Source organism: Corvus kubaryi, unplaced genomic scaffold (genome assembly GCF_017639235.1).
Source record: "Corvus kubaryi isolate FWS band 111438036 unplaced genomic scaffold, C.kubaryi_AGA036_p1.0 37383, whole genome shotgun sequence".
NCBI classification, from domain to species: domain Eukaryota; kingdom Metazoa; phylum Chordata; class Aves; order Passeriformes; family Corvidae; genus Corvus; species Corvus kubaryi.
In genome coordinates this window covers 1,053,060-1,067,732 of record NW_024581125.1, presented here as the reverse complement: position 1 = coordinate 1,067,732, position 14,673 = coordinate 1,053,060, and the positions used below count along the sequence as shown (strand labels likewise).

General features: G+C 47.5%; 1 protein-coding gene across 14 annotated transcripts in view; it reads left to right on the top strand.

Moving 5' to 3' along the window:
* The window catches only part of TRPM8 (transient receptor potential cation channel subfamily M member 8), an 87,125-nt gene that overhangs the window by 67,432 nt on the left and 5,020 nt on the right, over window positions 1-14,673 (top strand). For 11 of the 14 annotated variants that reach the window (XR_006017217.1, XM_042035337.1, XM_042035336.1 and 8 more), the window contains 13 exons: window positions 448-566; window positions 1,227-1,517; window positions 1,853-1,948; window positions 2,352-2,514; window positions 3,989-4,134; window positions 4,661-4,773; window positions 5,349-5,565; window positions 8,022-8,113; window positions 8,821-8,959; window positions 9,712-9,883; window positions 10,054-10,231; window positions 12,649-12,839; window positions 14,568-14,667. Coding sequence is in view for 13 of the 14 variants with exons in the window: in XM_042035337.1 (XP_041891271.1) it covers window positions 448-566; window positions 1,227-1,517; window positions 1,853-1,948; window positions 2,352-2,514; window positions 3,989-4,134; window positions 4,661-4,773; window positions 5,349-5,565; window positions 8,022-8,113; window positions 8,821-8,959; window positions 9,712-9,883; window positions 10,054-10,231; window positions 12,649-12,839; window positions 14,568-14,667 (2,017 nt within the window). In the remaining variant the exon portion in view is untranslated. The remainder of the gene's footprint in view (window positions 1-447; window positions 567-1,226; window positions 1,518-1,852; window positions 1,949-2,351; window positions 2,515-3,988; window positions 4,135-4,660; window positions 4,774-5,348; window positions 5,566-8,021; window positions 8,114-8,820; window positions 8,960-9,711; window positions 9,884-10,053; window positions 10,232-12,648; window positions 12,840-14,567; window positions 14,668-14,673) is intronic. The other 3 variants (XM_042035343.1, XM_042035344.1, XM_042035341.1) reach the window with 2 other exon arrangements.

Genomic DNA, 14,673 nt, shown 5'->3' with positions numbered 1-14,673 from the left:
TCTCTCTAGAGGTAAGCTCCTGCCACAGTGTGGAGCTTGTCTTTCTCTGAAGGGGTGTGGGCAGGCTACAGCAGCAGTATGGGATCCCTCAGTGTGGGCAAGATCCAAACCACGTGATTGGGAAGGCATTTTTGAGAGCCTTGGGGATGCTGGTAGGGCCCCAATGGGAATCCTGCAGAATCTCTTCAGTGTAGAGTGTGCAGGACACTGAGGAGCCTGGAGGAAGCACTGTGCTGATCTTGGTTATGAGGTGGTCTTAGCAGCTCCTTTGTGGCCTGTCTTGGACCATAAATATGTCCCTGAGCCTCCAGCATCCTCCAACCCCCAGTCAGGAGGATGTGCATGAGTTTGGGGAAAGACACTTAGAAGGAGTCTTGCCCTGGTAGTGTGAGAGGCAGAGATGATAAATGTGCCTGGTCTTTACCAGAGGTTGTTCCTCCTCTGCAGCTTTCAGCACCAATGAGCATGACAGGGATAACTGGAATGGGCAGCTGAAGCTGCTGCTGGAGTGGAACCAGCTGGACCTGGCCAGCGATGAGATCTTCACCAACGACCGAAACTGGGAGGTACAGCCCCCTTCTGTGTGAGTGCAGGGAGCTGTGGGGAGGGACACATCCCAGCAGGAACCACTGTCTCAGCACCTCAGGCTCTGTAAGACAGTGTCTGTTCCTCCTGTCACATTCCATTCAGCCTGGAGAAGAGCAGGTCATTCCTCATTGGGAGCTGCTGCTTCCTCCTCTTGTCTCTGCTGTGGCCAGGGACAGCGCCCCAGGGAACGGCTGGAGCTGTGTCAGGGCAGGGTTAGGTTGGGTATCAGGGAAAGGTTCTTCCCCCAGAGGCTGCTGGGCACTGCCCAGGCTCCCCAGGGAATGGGCACAGCCCTGAGGCTGCCAGAGCCCAAGGAGCACTGGGCCAACTCTCTCAGGGATGCCCAGGGTGGGGTTGGTGGGGTGTCTGTGCAGGGCCAGGAGTTGGGCTCCATGATCCTTGTGTGTCCTTTCCTACCTCGGGTTACTCCATGAAGCCATGATTCATTGTTCCATGATGATCTATTCTAGGATCACTGGTTGCAAAGGTGATCTGCCCATGCCAAAAATGCTCTGGGCCGTCTAGCAAAGGCAATTGCTTGCAGAAAAAACCCGATTCTGATGAAAGTGTGACAGGTACCATGTGTCAGGCCTTAGGTAAAATTAGGTGCTTCCTAACACTTTTCCATTTCTTCCTAGTCTGCTGATCTACAGGACGTGATGTTCACAGCCTTGGTGAAAGACAGGCCCAAATTTGTCCGACTCTTCCTGGAAAACGGCTTGAATCTGCGGAAGTTCCTCACCACAGAGGTCCTGAGGGAGCTGTACACCAACAACTTCAGCAGCCTGGTGTTCAAGAACCTGCAGATTGCCAAGAACTCCTACAACGATGCCCTCCTCACCTTCGTGTGGAAGATGGTGGAGGACTTCCGGAGAGGTCTCAAGAGAGACTACAAAAACAGCAAGGATGAGATGGAGATACAGCTTGCAGTGAGTGCTGAGCAGTTTGATCCTGCTGTCAGTGAGGTGATCTGGACTGCAGTGGTTAAAGCAGGAAATGCCTTTGACCCAAATATCCTTTAATGCCAGCTTCAGGAGAAACAGGGAGGCTGATTCTTCCTTGTCAGATGCAAACCTTTCATATAAATATCAAATATAACTTCACTCACGGTAGTGTGTGACAACTGGCAGAGAGATGAGAGAAGGGGTTGGTGGGGTGGCTGTGAAAGGAAGAAAATACGAAAGCAGGAGAGTCCAGGCTCAGATTTGTTCCAGTTGGAAAACATTTGGTGAGCTTAGGTCTGAGTTCCTGCTCTCTTTTTCAGGAGGAGTGTCCTATCACAAGGCACCCGTTGCAAGCTCTGTTTATTTGGTCAGTTCTTCAGAACAAGAAGGAGCTGTCCAAAGTCATTTGGGAGCAAGTAAGTTGAGTTCTCCTTTATTCCTCCTTGCAGGCAGTGCAGTGGGGTTCTGTGTCTTTGGTTTGTAGGTGTTTGAAGGCTCCACATCCAACTTCAAACACAGCCCCACAAGAGGAGGTGATTGCTGGATGACACTGGTTGGATGGTTTTGGTTCCAAGTGTTTGACTGAAATCCAATTTCTAACTTGGATTAGACAGTCATTTAATGATTGTAGAATCAAATAGATGATTCTGGACTGGGAACTGAGAAGCTGCAAAATGGAGAATAATTTTTAAAGGATTCCACCTGGTATAGTGGAAGGTGTCCCTGCATGGCAGGGGGTTGGGATGAGATGGTCTTTAAAGTCCTTTCCAACCCAAATCATTGTGATTTTAGGATTTTCTGATCATGTTCCCTTCACAGAGGGATTTGCATGACTTCACTCTCTCCCCACAGACCAGAGGCTGCACTTTGGCAGCCCTGGGGGCCAGTAAGCTCCTGAAAAGCATGGCCAAGGTGAAGAACGATATAAATGCTGCTGGTGAGTCTGAGGAACTCGCTAACGAGTATGAGACAAGAGCAGTAGGTAAGTGCCTGCTCTGTGAGTCCTTTAGGAATTCAGTAGGAAGGGCCAGAGACCAGGGAATTAAAAACTATAGATATGTAACATGAAATAAAATTTTTCTTTAATGTCACCATGCGTTTTTACTGCTTGGAAATTTCTTCCACACCATTTGTTCCCAGTAGTAATTTTGTGTCCTGTCTTAAAAGCTTGGCTTCAAAAGATGGGTGTTCTGAGGTGTTTATTTTGGGGTAGAGAACTTCTTTCATGGGGAAGAAAACTACTTGGCTCTACTGGCAAGGCTGAAGAAGGGTGCCAACAAACAGGAAGGAGAATATGGAAAAAGGGAAACTTTCCATATTGAGTACTTGTAAAATACAGGTTGGGAAAAGCCACCCTTCAAATTTGTGGGTGTGCTTTTGGGGAATTGGGAACAAGTTGCATGTAAAAAGTAGATTGAATTCCTGAGTTTTGAACAGCAAAATCATAGGCCTTACTTACAATAAGATAAGATCCTGTGGTGCAGGATTTCGTGGCTTCTTAATTTGGAGGGAGATGCAACACAGTGGTACCTTGGGGACTTTTTCAGGGATTATGTCTTGCCTGTGCAGAAAACCTCCCCAAGTCAGAGCAGGTGACAGGTAAAGGGTAATTGGAAACAGCTGAATAGGAAACCACAGGAGTGCTGCTGGAAAGGGCTTCTGGAAGTGTCCAGTCCAATCTTCTCACTGAGGTGATGTCACCACGGGACCAAACCAGTTCTGTCCTGGCCTCATTTAGCCATGTCTGGAAAATCCCCATGGGTGGGCCTTGGTTTTTGGCACTTGGGGAATGGTTTTGGTGGTGGACCTAACAGTGCTGACTTAATGGTTGGACTTGACCTTAGAGGTCTTTTCCAACCTAAATGATTCTGTGACTTTATAAGGAGCAGTACAAGGCCACATTGGAAGTATCTTGCTTGTTTCCAGAGAGTATCTCCTACTCCACAGAGCAAAAACTGCTTAGATAGACTTTTTAAAAGCTATCTACATCCCTCAGGCCTGGTGATATAGCAAGTCACTAAGGAGTGAACAGTGCATTTCCCAGTGAAAAGGCATCAGATTCGGACTTTTCCAACCCAGATGTTAATATGGGACTGACTGTAATTGATTAGGTCAGTGCCAGATGGAATTTAAGAAAAGAGGGCAAAATAAGTAGATTTACTGAGTCATTTAAGGAGAAATTAATGTTTTTTATTCAATCTTTTCATGCAGAACTAAGTGCTCTCTGTGTCCATTTAGTGTTCTGGTTTCCATCCAGACATGAGTTCTGTATGGAAGTTTAAGATGTGCAGTGGGGTTGTAAAGCGATGCACAGTCGTTCTGCAGTGCTGAAAACATGAGAAGCGTTCTTGTGTCTGCATGCCTTGATGTTACAAATATTACCCTGAAGATGTTTGCACCCGGGCTGGTGGGAAATTGAAGTTGGAGCTCAGTGTGGAGCTGCTTCTTTCTTCCAGAGCTGTTCACTGAGTGCTACAGCAACGATGAAGACCTGGCTGAGCAGCTGCTGACTTACTCCTGTGAAGCCTGGGGAGTGAGCAACTGTCTGGAGCTAGCCGTGGAAGCCAAGGACCAGCAGTTTATTGCCCAGCCAGGTGTGCAGGTAATGGCAGTGTAGAAAAGGTGTACTGTACCTCTTGTGACCTAACAGGGGGTGTGGCTCCCCCTCTGGAAACAGGGGGTGGCTGATTTACCCACAGATGTAAATCATAAGGGAAAAACCTTTACTTCAGGCTATAAATCGTAATGAGCTGGGTAGTAAAGGCTGCCTGAAGTGATTTCTGCTCTGGCACAGCTCTGGGTGTGCACAGTGTGGGTGTAACAGCCAGCATGGATGAGCATTGCATATATTGCAATGGTTTATAAGTGTTTCATCAATCAGGGCAGGTCCTGCTCAGCCTCATTTTAAACTCCTCATCATGTAGATGGAGGATGGCTGCACTAAGGAGCCAGCATGCTGTTACTGATGCAGAAAGCTTTCTGTGTTGTTGAAACAGGAATCTCAAGTATTTTGATTGAAATCTGAAAGTTTAGGGTTTATTTTTCCCAAATCAAACGTTCTCTAATAGCATTCCTAGGTTATTTTGTTGCTGTTAGAACAAATGAGGGTGTTTCCTTCTTCCTTGCAGAATTTCCTTTCTAAGCAGTGGTATGGAGAGATTTCAAGAGACACTAAGAACTGGAAGATCATACTGTGCCTGTTCTTTTTCCCTTTAATAGGCTGTGGTTTCATCTCCTTCAGGTAATAACTGGTTTTTCATTAGTGGGAAATTTTTTCAGAGGGCAAGGAAGTCAGTTAGTTGTAGAATCTTAGGGTAAGTCGGGCTGGGTGATCATCCAGCTAACAGGATCAGCTGGAGCAGGTTGCCCATGACTGTGTCCAGTTTTGGATATCTCCAAGGGTGGAGACTCCACAGCCACTCTGGGGGACGTGTCCTAGTGTTCAGTCAGTCTTAAATAAAGGTAGTGGAAAGGTGAACGAGCTTCTGACAGTGTTTCACTCTGATCTTGGATTTGAGATCATAGAATCACAGGACGGTTTGGGTTGGAAGGGACCTTGAAGCTTACCTTGTTTCAGCCCCTGCCATGAGCAGGGACACCTTCCACTAGCCCAGGTCTCTCCAAGCCCTATCCAAGCTGGAAGATGTACCAGTTCACTGGAGAGTGCCTGAGGGCAGTGGATGCGGGATGTCCTTACCTCTAAAGTAACACCCTGAGCTGGACTTTGCACCTTTCTCACTTTGACCTTGAAGAACACAAATGTTTCCAGGCATAAAAGCTATGCTTTGAGACCTTTTCCCTCTTTTAATTCCTCAGGAAAAAGCCTGTGGAGAAGAGTAAGAAACTCTTCTTGTATTATGTGTCTTTCTTCACTTCTCCCTTTGTGGTCTTCTCCTGGAACGTCATCTTCTACATTGCTTTCCTGTTGCTCTTCGCCTACGTGTTGCTTATGGATTTCCAGAAGGAACCCACGGCCCTGGAGATCATCCTTTACGTGCTGGTCTTCATTCTGCTTTGTGATGAAGTGAGACAAGTAGGCAGCGCTTGCAACCCCAAAAAGTTTAGTGTTAGAGCCAAAGCCGGGTGGTTTTTCCCCTCCAAGGCAGTGCTGGGTGGTGCTCAGGGACAGGGGAACCACTTCCTAGGAGAGATGTTCAGGCAGCTCAGGCCTCAATGAGGGATTTTTTTCCTCTGATGTTTAATTCCTGCTTGTGGCCCTGTAGCTGCAGTGTCTGTGCACCAAGAGGATAAGCTGATGCCAGTGCAGCTGTTTCCCAGGAATGCTGGACTTGCCAAAGCAGTTGATAATAAAGGGTCAGATTTAGCACGTTTGTCTGGGTGCATACCTTTAGATTAGGTCATTCCTGCCTCTCTTCTCTACATCCCACCCTCTTTATTTTTTTATTTTGCTGATAAGCCACATACCTTTATGCATTTCTGTTAGCTTTTAATCATCTGTACAGTTTCTGCTGGTTTAGTGTGGACTCAGGGACCAGCTTTGGATTACTTGTGGTGTGGGAACACCATGTGGGAGTGCCTTTATGGCCAGCCACGTAGCTGGTATCTTCTCCTCACTTCCCGTGGAATCTGTTGGGTTTTGGGCAAGCTGGTCTCTGCCAGGCTGTGGTCAGAGCAGTGGGAGGATGCTGGGGGAGTCAGAAGAGCAGTGGGTGTGTGGGTTTGGTGCAGTGCTGCTTTCTGGCTCTCCTGTAAGGCCTGAGTCGCCTCACAAGCGTTTGTGGGTGATCTGTGGGATCATCCCACCCTGCAGTAATGTTTTTTACGTGAGCTCAGATGATGTTTGTGCTGCTGATGTTCCTGTGGTCTTTTCCCCTTTTAATAGTCAAGGTGGAACCCTGTTTATGGCAACTTTACTTGCTAAGAAAATGGGGGGGAAAGTAAAATATTTCTTTGCAATGAGAACACTAATGGAGTGTTTGTTTCTGCTGATTTAGGTTCTGGTGTCTCTGGACCTGTCCTTGCACATCCTGTGTATACCCAGCAAAAGTCCTGGGGGAAAGCCTTAGGGATAGAAACCTTATTTTGCTCACAATGTCCCTTTTTCTCACTACCCTGAGCAGATAGAGCTGCTGCAATTCCCATTAGTAACTGGTGGCGAGACTCTACCAGTTTGACAGTGGAGGCAGCTAAAACAGAGACTTCATTGAAGATTTAAAGTTCTGTAGCCAGTGTTCTGGCTGCAAAGCTGTTGTCCTGGGGAGGAGAAACGGAGCAGAATGCAGAGCAGCGTCCCAATCCTCTAAACTTCTCAGGGAATTTCCTCCCTGGCATCCCCTGAGATAGACCATATATGCCTTGGTCTAACTCTGCATCAAAATTGTATCTGTGTCCTTTATATTTAAAGGAAAAAAGAAGAGAGGGGTATCTCAGGTTTTGTTTTCACATCCAAGGCTAAGTAAGAGTAGCGTGCCTGGGGTTCCACTGTAGCTGCTGCAGTTGAATAACCAGTTTTGGGGAGAAAGCAGCCCTTGGTCTGGGGCAATCTCTGACCTGTAAGCCATGGGCTCAGCCCTGATTTCAGCTCTGATGGTCCCAGGGAGTTGTAAGTAGCTGGAGCTGCTCTCAGTCTCATTTAGAGCTGTCGTGGCCATAGTGAAATCGGAGGGGTCTTTTCCCTGCTGTCTCCTTAGCCACATGGAGGTAGCCTCCAGCCAGGTGAGTGGGTAGACTGGTGGGGTGTGAAGGGAAGCCCTGTTCTCTCCAGTGGAGAAGGAATCTGGGCACAACCTCTGTGCACTTTAACCCTGAGTGTTTGATTTAGGGAGCTACTGGGCAGAGACAGCACCTAGGAGAAAACTCCCCTTGATTTCTGTTTCCTGTAGAAATACTAAGGGCAGAATTACCTTCCTTGGATATGCCAGTTAAGAGAGTCACTGGGCAGTACTCCCTGCAGCTTTGATTATTCCAATGAAAACTGAAATTAAAAATAATAATGGCTGGGGACACAGTTTATTTTTCCAGGCCTGGCAGAGGTTGCTCCTGATTAAGCTTCTTGTTCTTGCAAGTCACCTCTGAATTGACTCCAGAAGTTGGTTCTTGCACAGGCTTTGGATCCAGGCTGCTGTGCCAGTCAATCAGGGAATGAGCAGAGATTCTCACTAGGCTTGCAATTCAGAAATGGGAGCTGCGTAATTAAAAGAATAAATTAAATCTGCATCTTGGATCCAAAGCATGTGCCTGTAGCCGGGGGCAGGTTAGGGAATGAGCTCTGGGAAGGAAGAGCAGCCAGGATACATCAGCTACCCTTAGACTGTGACCTCTATTTCCCCACAGTGCTTCATGGGTCACACCAAGACCCCAGAAGAGAGGTTACCAGTAACTTGTGCCACTGCTGGATACATTAAACCCCTCTTTTTGGGGAAATTGAAAGCCATCTGAACTCTGGTGTACCTGTTGTGTGACAAAAAGTGAATTGGGCAAGGAAACTGTGCTGTGTGGGGGTTACTTTCTGTTCTCTTCCCTTCCCAGTGGTACATGAACGGCAGCAAGTATTTCTCAGACCTGTGGAATGTTATGGATACCCTTGCAATCTTCTACTTCATAGCAGGGATTGTGTTCAGGTGAGTCGTACCTTTTCTTGCGTCCATGGTATGGCTTTGCTTCCTTGCTGGGTTTTGACTACAACCTGTAATGAAATTTTGGGGAAGCAATGTGTTCATGAAATTCCCTGTCCTTTCTGAAGGCCCCAAGCATTGCCAAGTATTGACTTACAAAAAGGTCAGGAGATCTTTAGGATTTTCTCTGGCTCCTGTTACTGACTATTTAGTATGACCGTCTGGGCTCTGTGTTGTATTTAAGGGGATTGTGATTGCCCCTACAGCAGCCTAACAGTGTCATTATCTGCCAGAAGCTGTTTTACATGATGGGGTGAGTTAAAAACCATGGCAGTGAAATGATGGAAACACATTGTCCGAAGCAATTGTTCAGTCAGCTGTAACTTGGTCCTTGTTGCCTCAGTGCAGTGTGGTGCTTGTGGGGGGCCATGGCAGTAGCTCCAGGTACAAATTCCTTTGCTGTTAATAGCTTTAAGGGTAAGACAAAATGCAGGGACGATGCATGTAAGGAGGAAAGGGTGTAAACAAGGTGTGCATTAACCATTTCTGTCACCTGTCGTTAGATGGGGGAGGGTGGGGGCCCAGGATAGCTGTGCTCTGCTTTCCAGTTACTCATTTTGCCCTCCCCATTTCAATGTTTCAGTGTGTTTTCTTCTGATTTCTGCATGATTCACCCAAGGCTTCTCTTTGTTTTCTTTTACTGTCTCCATCAGGCTTCACTCTGATGAAAGCTCTTGGTATTCTGGGAGAGTCATTTTCTGTTTGGACTACATAGTTTTTACCCTGAGGCTCATCCATATTTTCACAGTTAGCAGGAATCTAGGACCCAAAATTATTATGCTGCAGAGGATGGTAAGATTCTGGCAGCTATTCAAGAGTGTCTAAATAAATGATGTGACACTTTTTTTTTTCCCCTCTTTCCTTAAGAGTGAAATCAGCACATTCTGATGATGGCAGCAAGTTAAATCTGCTAAACAGGATGAATTAAGATTTAAATGGGAGCTGATTAAGAGCAGGGCATTTTTCTGTGCCAAGGGAAAGAATAAGGGTCAGGCTGAAGAACAGAAGAGGAAAATTGGTTCCTAGTAGCTTTTGTCTTCCATGTCTCAAACGTTTCAGTGGTATTTCTGTTGCTCACATGAGTGTTCTCCTAACAAGACAGGGATGATAGATGGTACAAGAGAAGGATTTTGGTCCTCCCCTGCATCCATCACACAAGTACCTGAGGAAGAGGGTGCTGAGGAGCCTCTCATACAGTGCTAGAAATTCATGAAACTATTGGCCAGAGTGTCTGGGCTGTAAATGCTGGTTGGAAGCCATCCAGAGTGGCATTTCCAGAAGCTTTCACCTCATAGCTGGCTGCAGGGGCTGCAGCCACAGTCCTTGTACGTGGTTCTGGCTTTTGTGGAGCCTGTCTGATGCCAGGGGGGTATCCTGTGTTCCAGAGCATGCCTGGCTTTTATGGTTGCATAAACACTGTTGAAGTTCCCCGCATGGGAGCGGTCAGTTACTGCCGTGTGCGTTGGTGAAGGTGGGAGCAAAAAGCCACGCGTGGCTCGCAACAGATCTACAGGGGGGCACTGATGCCTGTTGTCCTTTTTCAGATGATAGATGTCTTCTTCTTCCTCTTCCTCTTCGCTGTGTGGATGGTGGCCTTTGGTGTGGCCAGGCAAGGCATCCTGAGGAAGAACGAGCACCGCTGGGAGTGGATCTTCCGGTCGGTCATCTACGAGCCCTACCTGGCCATGTTTGGCCAGTACCCTGATGATATTGATGGTATTTATCTTCTGGGAGGGTGGAAGGCTCTGTCCTAGAGGTTGTCCAGCCCTGTGCTGACCCCTTGCCTCCAAGTCTGATGGGGAGGCCACAGGGATGAGGGCAGGACCTGGGACTGGGCCCAGCAGAATGAGGAGTTCACTGTTTGCTCTCCCCTCTCGCCCTCTGAGGTACCACCTACAACTTTGACCACTGCACTTTTTCTGGGAACGAGTCCAAGCCCTTGTGCGTGGAGCTGGATGCCAACAACCAGCCCCGCTTCCCGGAGTGGATCACCATTCCCCTCGTGTGCATTTACATGCTCTCCACCAACATCCTCCTTGTGAACCTGCTCGTGGCCATGTTCGGGTACGTAAGGACGCAGCGGTGGCTTCCCGGCCAGCTCTCTGCTGACACATCTCTGGGAAAGGGAGTGGAGTGCTGGGAAACAGCAGGGAGCCAGCCCTTGCCTCTGCATCTCTGACAGCAGCTTGGTGGAAGCTGGTGCAGCGTCCTGGGGAGGGATTGCTGCCTGTCCTTTGACTCCATCTCTAAGCATCCTCTGCACGGTGGGCTTGGTGTGACCCCCCCGTGGGCCACACTGGGTCAGGGCCTTTCCAGGTGGGAGTTGCTGCCCAAGTGACCTTGCTGGAGTGAATAAATGAGTTGTTATCATTGTCTCTTCAGGGCACTCTGGTTTTATTAACCTGAACTGCCCTGTGCTGAGGATGGGTCTGTTACTGCTTTGATGGACCTGCCATTTATTGTTCTGACTTGCACCACAGGCGATGGGCCACATCCCCTTGGGACACAGAAAAGGACTTTGTCTTGCAAAGTGCCATCATCTCTAGACCAGCAAGAGTAGGGAAAATCTTCCTCAGCTTCTTCCAGAAATCTTTGTTGTTTCCACTGCAAGCTCTGGCAGAGAGTTGAGTTAATCATGGGAAGTCTTTCATATCAGACTTTAGAGGGGTATGTTGCCCTCCTGTCTCACTTGGGAATGCAGTTGCATTAGTGCTGTGGCTCTGTTCCCATTCCTAGCCCTGCTCCTTTTCTGCTTTACACTCACTCACAACATAACAAGAGTACTCAAAACCTCTGGCCACCCTTCTTGAGGACCACTAGGTTTATTTTTGTGTTTTGATGGTACCTTGGCAGGTGCTTGCTTTGGCAACAGGAGTATTGACAGGACTCTTGGTGCTCCTCAAGAGGATCTCCCATCTGAAGGACACTGCCGGTGTTTCCTGGCTTGATATGTTTGCATGTGATAGGGCTGAGAATGCCTCAGATGTAGGATCTGCTCTCCCCTCAGCTCTGAACCTTTGTCCCCAGGCTGACCTGGACTCTAAAGACAGTCAGAAATGTGATTTTTGGCAAGGCAGCCAGGACTGGCGCAGCACATCTGTGTTTTCCTGACCTGCAAGGACCTGGGGACAGACAATCATGCTCATACTCCCTAGGAAGGGTGCGAGTACCTCACAATAATGAAGGAAGGTGTAGCAATAAGCCAGATCTACCCTAAAAACCTTTAGTATTTGCTAGAACACTTACTTATACAGCACCCAATGGTAAATGCTCTAATTTATGCTGGTTTGCCAGTAAAAAAAATCCCTAGTTTTTACCAGTTGTATTTATCTTTTAAACAAAAAGACAATTTCCACCAGGTGAAGGTTTTCATTTATCTCATGTAAAGGTCCATTAGGCTCCCAGCAGAGGCATTTTGGGAGCATCCATCTGCCATTTAAAGGCCAGGCAGCCTTTCACTGCTCACTCCTGTGGGTTGTTGCTTTGCTGGGTTCATACACTGCTTAGTGCCGTGGGTTTGATCCGTGCTTGGAGTGTCCTTAATACCTTTACTGAAAATCTCAGGAGCTTTTCAAGTTATTTGTAAGTGTTTTAGTTTTAGGTTTGGGTTTTATTCCTAAGAAAGAAGTTATCTGGTGAATTAAAAAGATGCAGTATCTTGTGAAGAAGCATCCTGTTTTCGTGTGTCTAGGCTAGAAGAAGATTGCCTAGGACTGAGGTAGTAAAAGTACATGGAGTATTTCCTCCCTATTCAGATTTTTTCTGGTTGATTTGTAACTTCAAGGGGTTTTTTTTCCTGCTTAGTTCCTCCCATTTGCACATTACTCTCTAAGGAGGAGAACAAAGCAAATAACCTCCTACTCAATAAAAATTACCACCTTCAGAATGACTGGGGCCCCTAACATCAGAAGGCCACGGAGCTGCTGGAGCGAGTCCAGCGGGGATGCTCCAAGGGCTGGAGCCCCTCTGGAGCCAGGCTGGGAGAGCTGGGGGTGCTCACCTGGAGAAGGGAAGGCTCCAGGGAGAGCTCAGAGCTCCTTGCAGAGCCTAAAGGGGCTCCAGGAGAGCTGCAGAGGGACTGGGGACAAGGGGTGGGGAGACAGGACACAGGGAATGGCTTCCCACTGCCAGAGGGCAGGGCTGGATGGGATCTTGGGAAGGATTTGTTCCCTGGGAGGGTGGGCAGGCCCTGGCACAGGGTGCCCAGAGCAGCTGGGGCTGCCCCTGGATCCCTGGCAGTGTCCAAGGCCAGGTTGGACATTGGGGCTTGGAGCAACCTGGGACAGTGGGAGGTGTCCCTGCCCATGGCATGGGGTGGGATGGGATGGGCTTTAAAGTCACTCCCAGCCCAAACCACTGTGGAATCCTGTGACTATCAAACCATGCCCTGGTACAGTGGAGGAATGCTCTCTGTGTTCGTTGGCTCTGGTGCAGCTCTTGGGTGACCAGCTAACCCTGGGTGTGTTCTCTCTTCCCCCTAGTTACACTGTTGGATCCGTGCAGGAGAACAACGACCAGGTGTGGAAGTTCCAGCGTTACTTCCTGGTCCAGGAGTACTGCAGCCGCTTGACCATCCCCTTCCCCTTTGTCATCTTTGCCTACATATTCATGGTGCTGAGGAAATGCTTCAAGTGCTGCTGTAATAAGGAGAGCAAAGAGCCATCGATCTGTTGTGAGTTGGATGTTTTTCCTTGGTGCCCCAAAGTCAGCTCTGCAGCAGGTGCATTGCAGTTCCTCCCTGGCATCCTGTGCTCATTCCAAGCATTTTGTGCCGTGCTGGGAAATTTCCAGGGGCAGTGTAGAGCTCTGTCATGCAAATCCTCTGTGCTGCTGGAAATCTCTGCAGTAAGATTCAAGTTTTCAAGTGAGATTTATGCAATGCTTTCTTGTCCGAGCCATTTCGAGGTAGAATTGCCTCGTGTATGTAAATCAATTAAGACTTCAAATTAATCCTAACTCTTAAGGGCTGCCTGTGCTGTTTCCCAGTTTTGCAAGGTTGTGGGTTTGGCTTCTTTGTAATTCATTCTGCTTGCTAGGGAGCGACTGAAAGAGAATAAACAGTTTCCTGGCCCTCTGGATGTAGCTAAATGAGCAAACCACCTCAAAAACATGGCAAGTTAGTTCTCTAGCTGTTTCTCCTTTGATTTCTCTGTCAGAGGACACAGATAGGAATTGTTTTAACAAGCTTCCCCCCCCCAACAAATGTAGTGTTTTCTCAGCTGGGAGAGGATAAGTTGAGTTAATTGACAGGCTCATTCCCATCCATCAGCAACCTGCCTGTTGCCCTGCAGCACAGGCTGGATTTGTTACTAGTTTAGGAGGAAGAGCCTGCTTTGGGGTATAAAATTGCTTAGCACTAAATCATTTTGGCTGTCCAGATCTGGCTGTGTGGATTCCTTGCTGGGGAAGCTGTTTGATGGCAGATATTCCTGCTCAAATGATGCAAGTTGATGTTGCAGCTCTGAAAGAACGTGAGAATTAATTAGAGCCAGAAAATGATTGTGGTTTTGCTGATGATAGAACCGAGAACTGTGTGGAGGAAGCACACTGATGTATTGACTGTTGTAAAATCCTGCCTTCCGCATTTAACTCCTCTGGAAATGGCTGGGATTTGGGTGCTTAAATGGAATGTGGGAGAACAGTTGAGGGCTGTGAGAGGTCAGAGGAGCTCTGGGTGGAAGAAACAGATCTTCAGCCATTTGCCAGCTCCGGGCTTCTTTTGTCTCAGTTATTTTTTTTTTTATTTAAACCCATGTGGTTTGTGCTGTCCTCTTGGAACAGGATAAAATGCTGAAGTACTACCCTGGAGGACTTTCATGCCTCAGAGTGGGCTGCTCTGTATCACTCCTGAATTTACAGCATCGCTACAAAATGCTTTTTAGAGAAGACAATTCTTCATCGTTCTGGAGTGTTTCAATTCAATGAAAAATCATGCTTCTTAACACGTGTTACTCTTAATGGTCCAGTAGGGAATAATGTAGAAACAAATGGAAAGCTCAAACCTAGATGGGAACTTGCTGGAATATCCTGTGCTTGTTGAAGCAGAGGCACCTGTGTTAACCAAGACTCAGAAAAATCCAGAAAGATTTTTGGGGCTTGTAAGGTTGGGGGTTTTTAAGGTGTGTGTTTGTTTGTTTGTTTGTTTGTGTGGGGGTTTTTGGGTTTTGTGTTTGCTCGTAGTTTGTATTTTTAAGTGCCTCTGGTTGCCAGGAGCATTTGATGAAAGGCATTGGTGTCACCTCTGTCAGAGCTGTGTCCTGGGTGGGCAGTGGGGCTGCGAGTGCTCAGGATGTGGAGAAGGGAACATTAACCTCTGAATGCACACAACGACCCAGCCTTTTTGCATCTTGGCTTTGGAAAGACAAATTAACTATTTTTTTTCTTCAAATACATTTCCCAGGCTCAAGAAATGAGGACAATGAAATCCTGGCATGGGAAGCTGTCATGAAGGAAAATTACCTTGTCAAAATCAATACAAAAGCAAATGATTCATCAGAAGAGTAAGT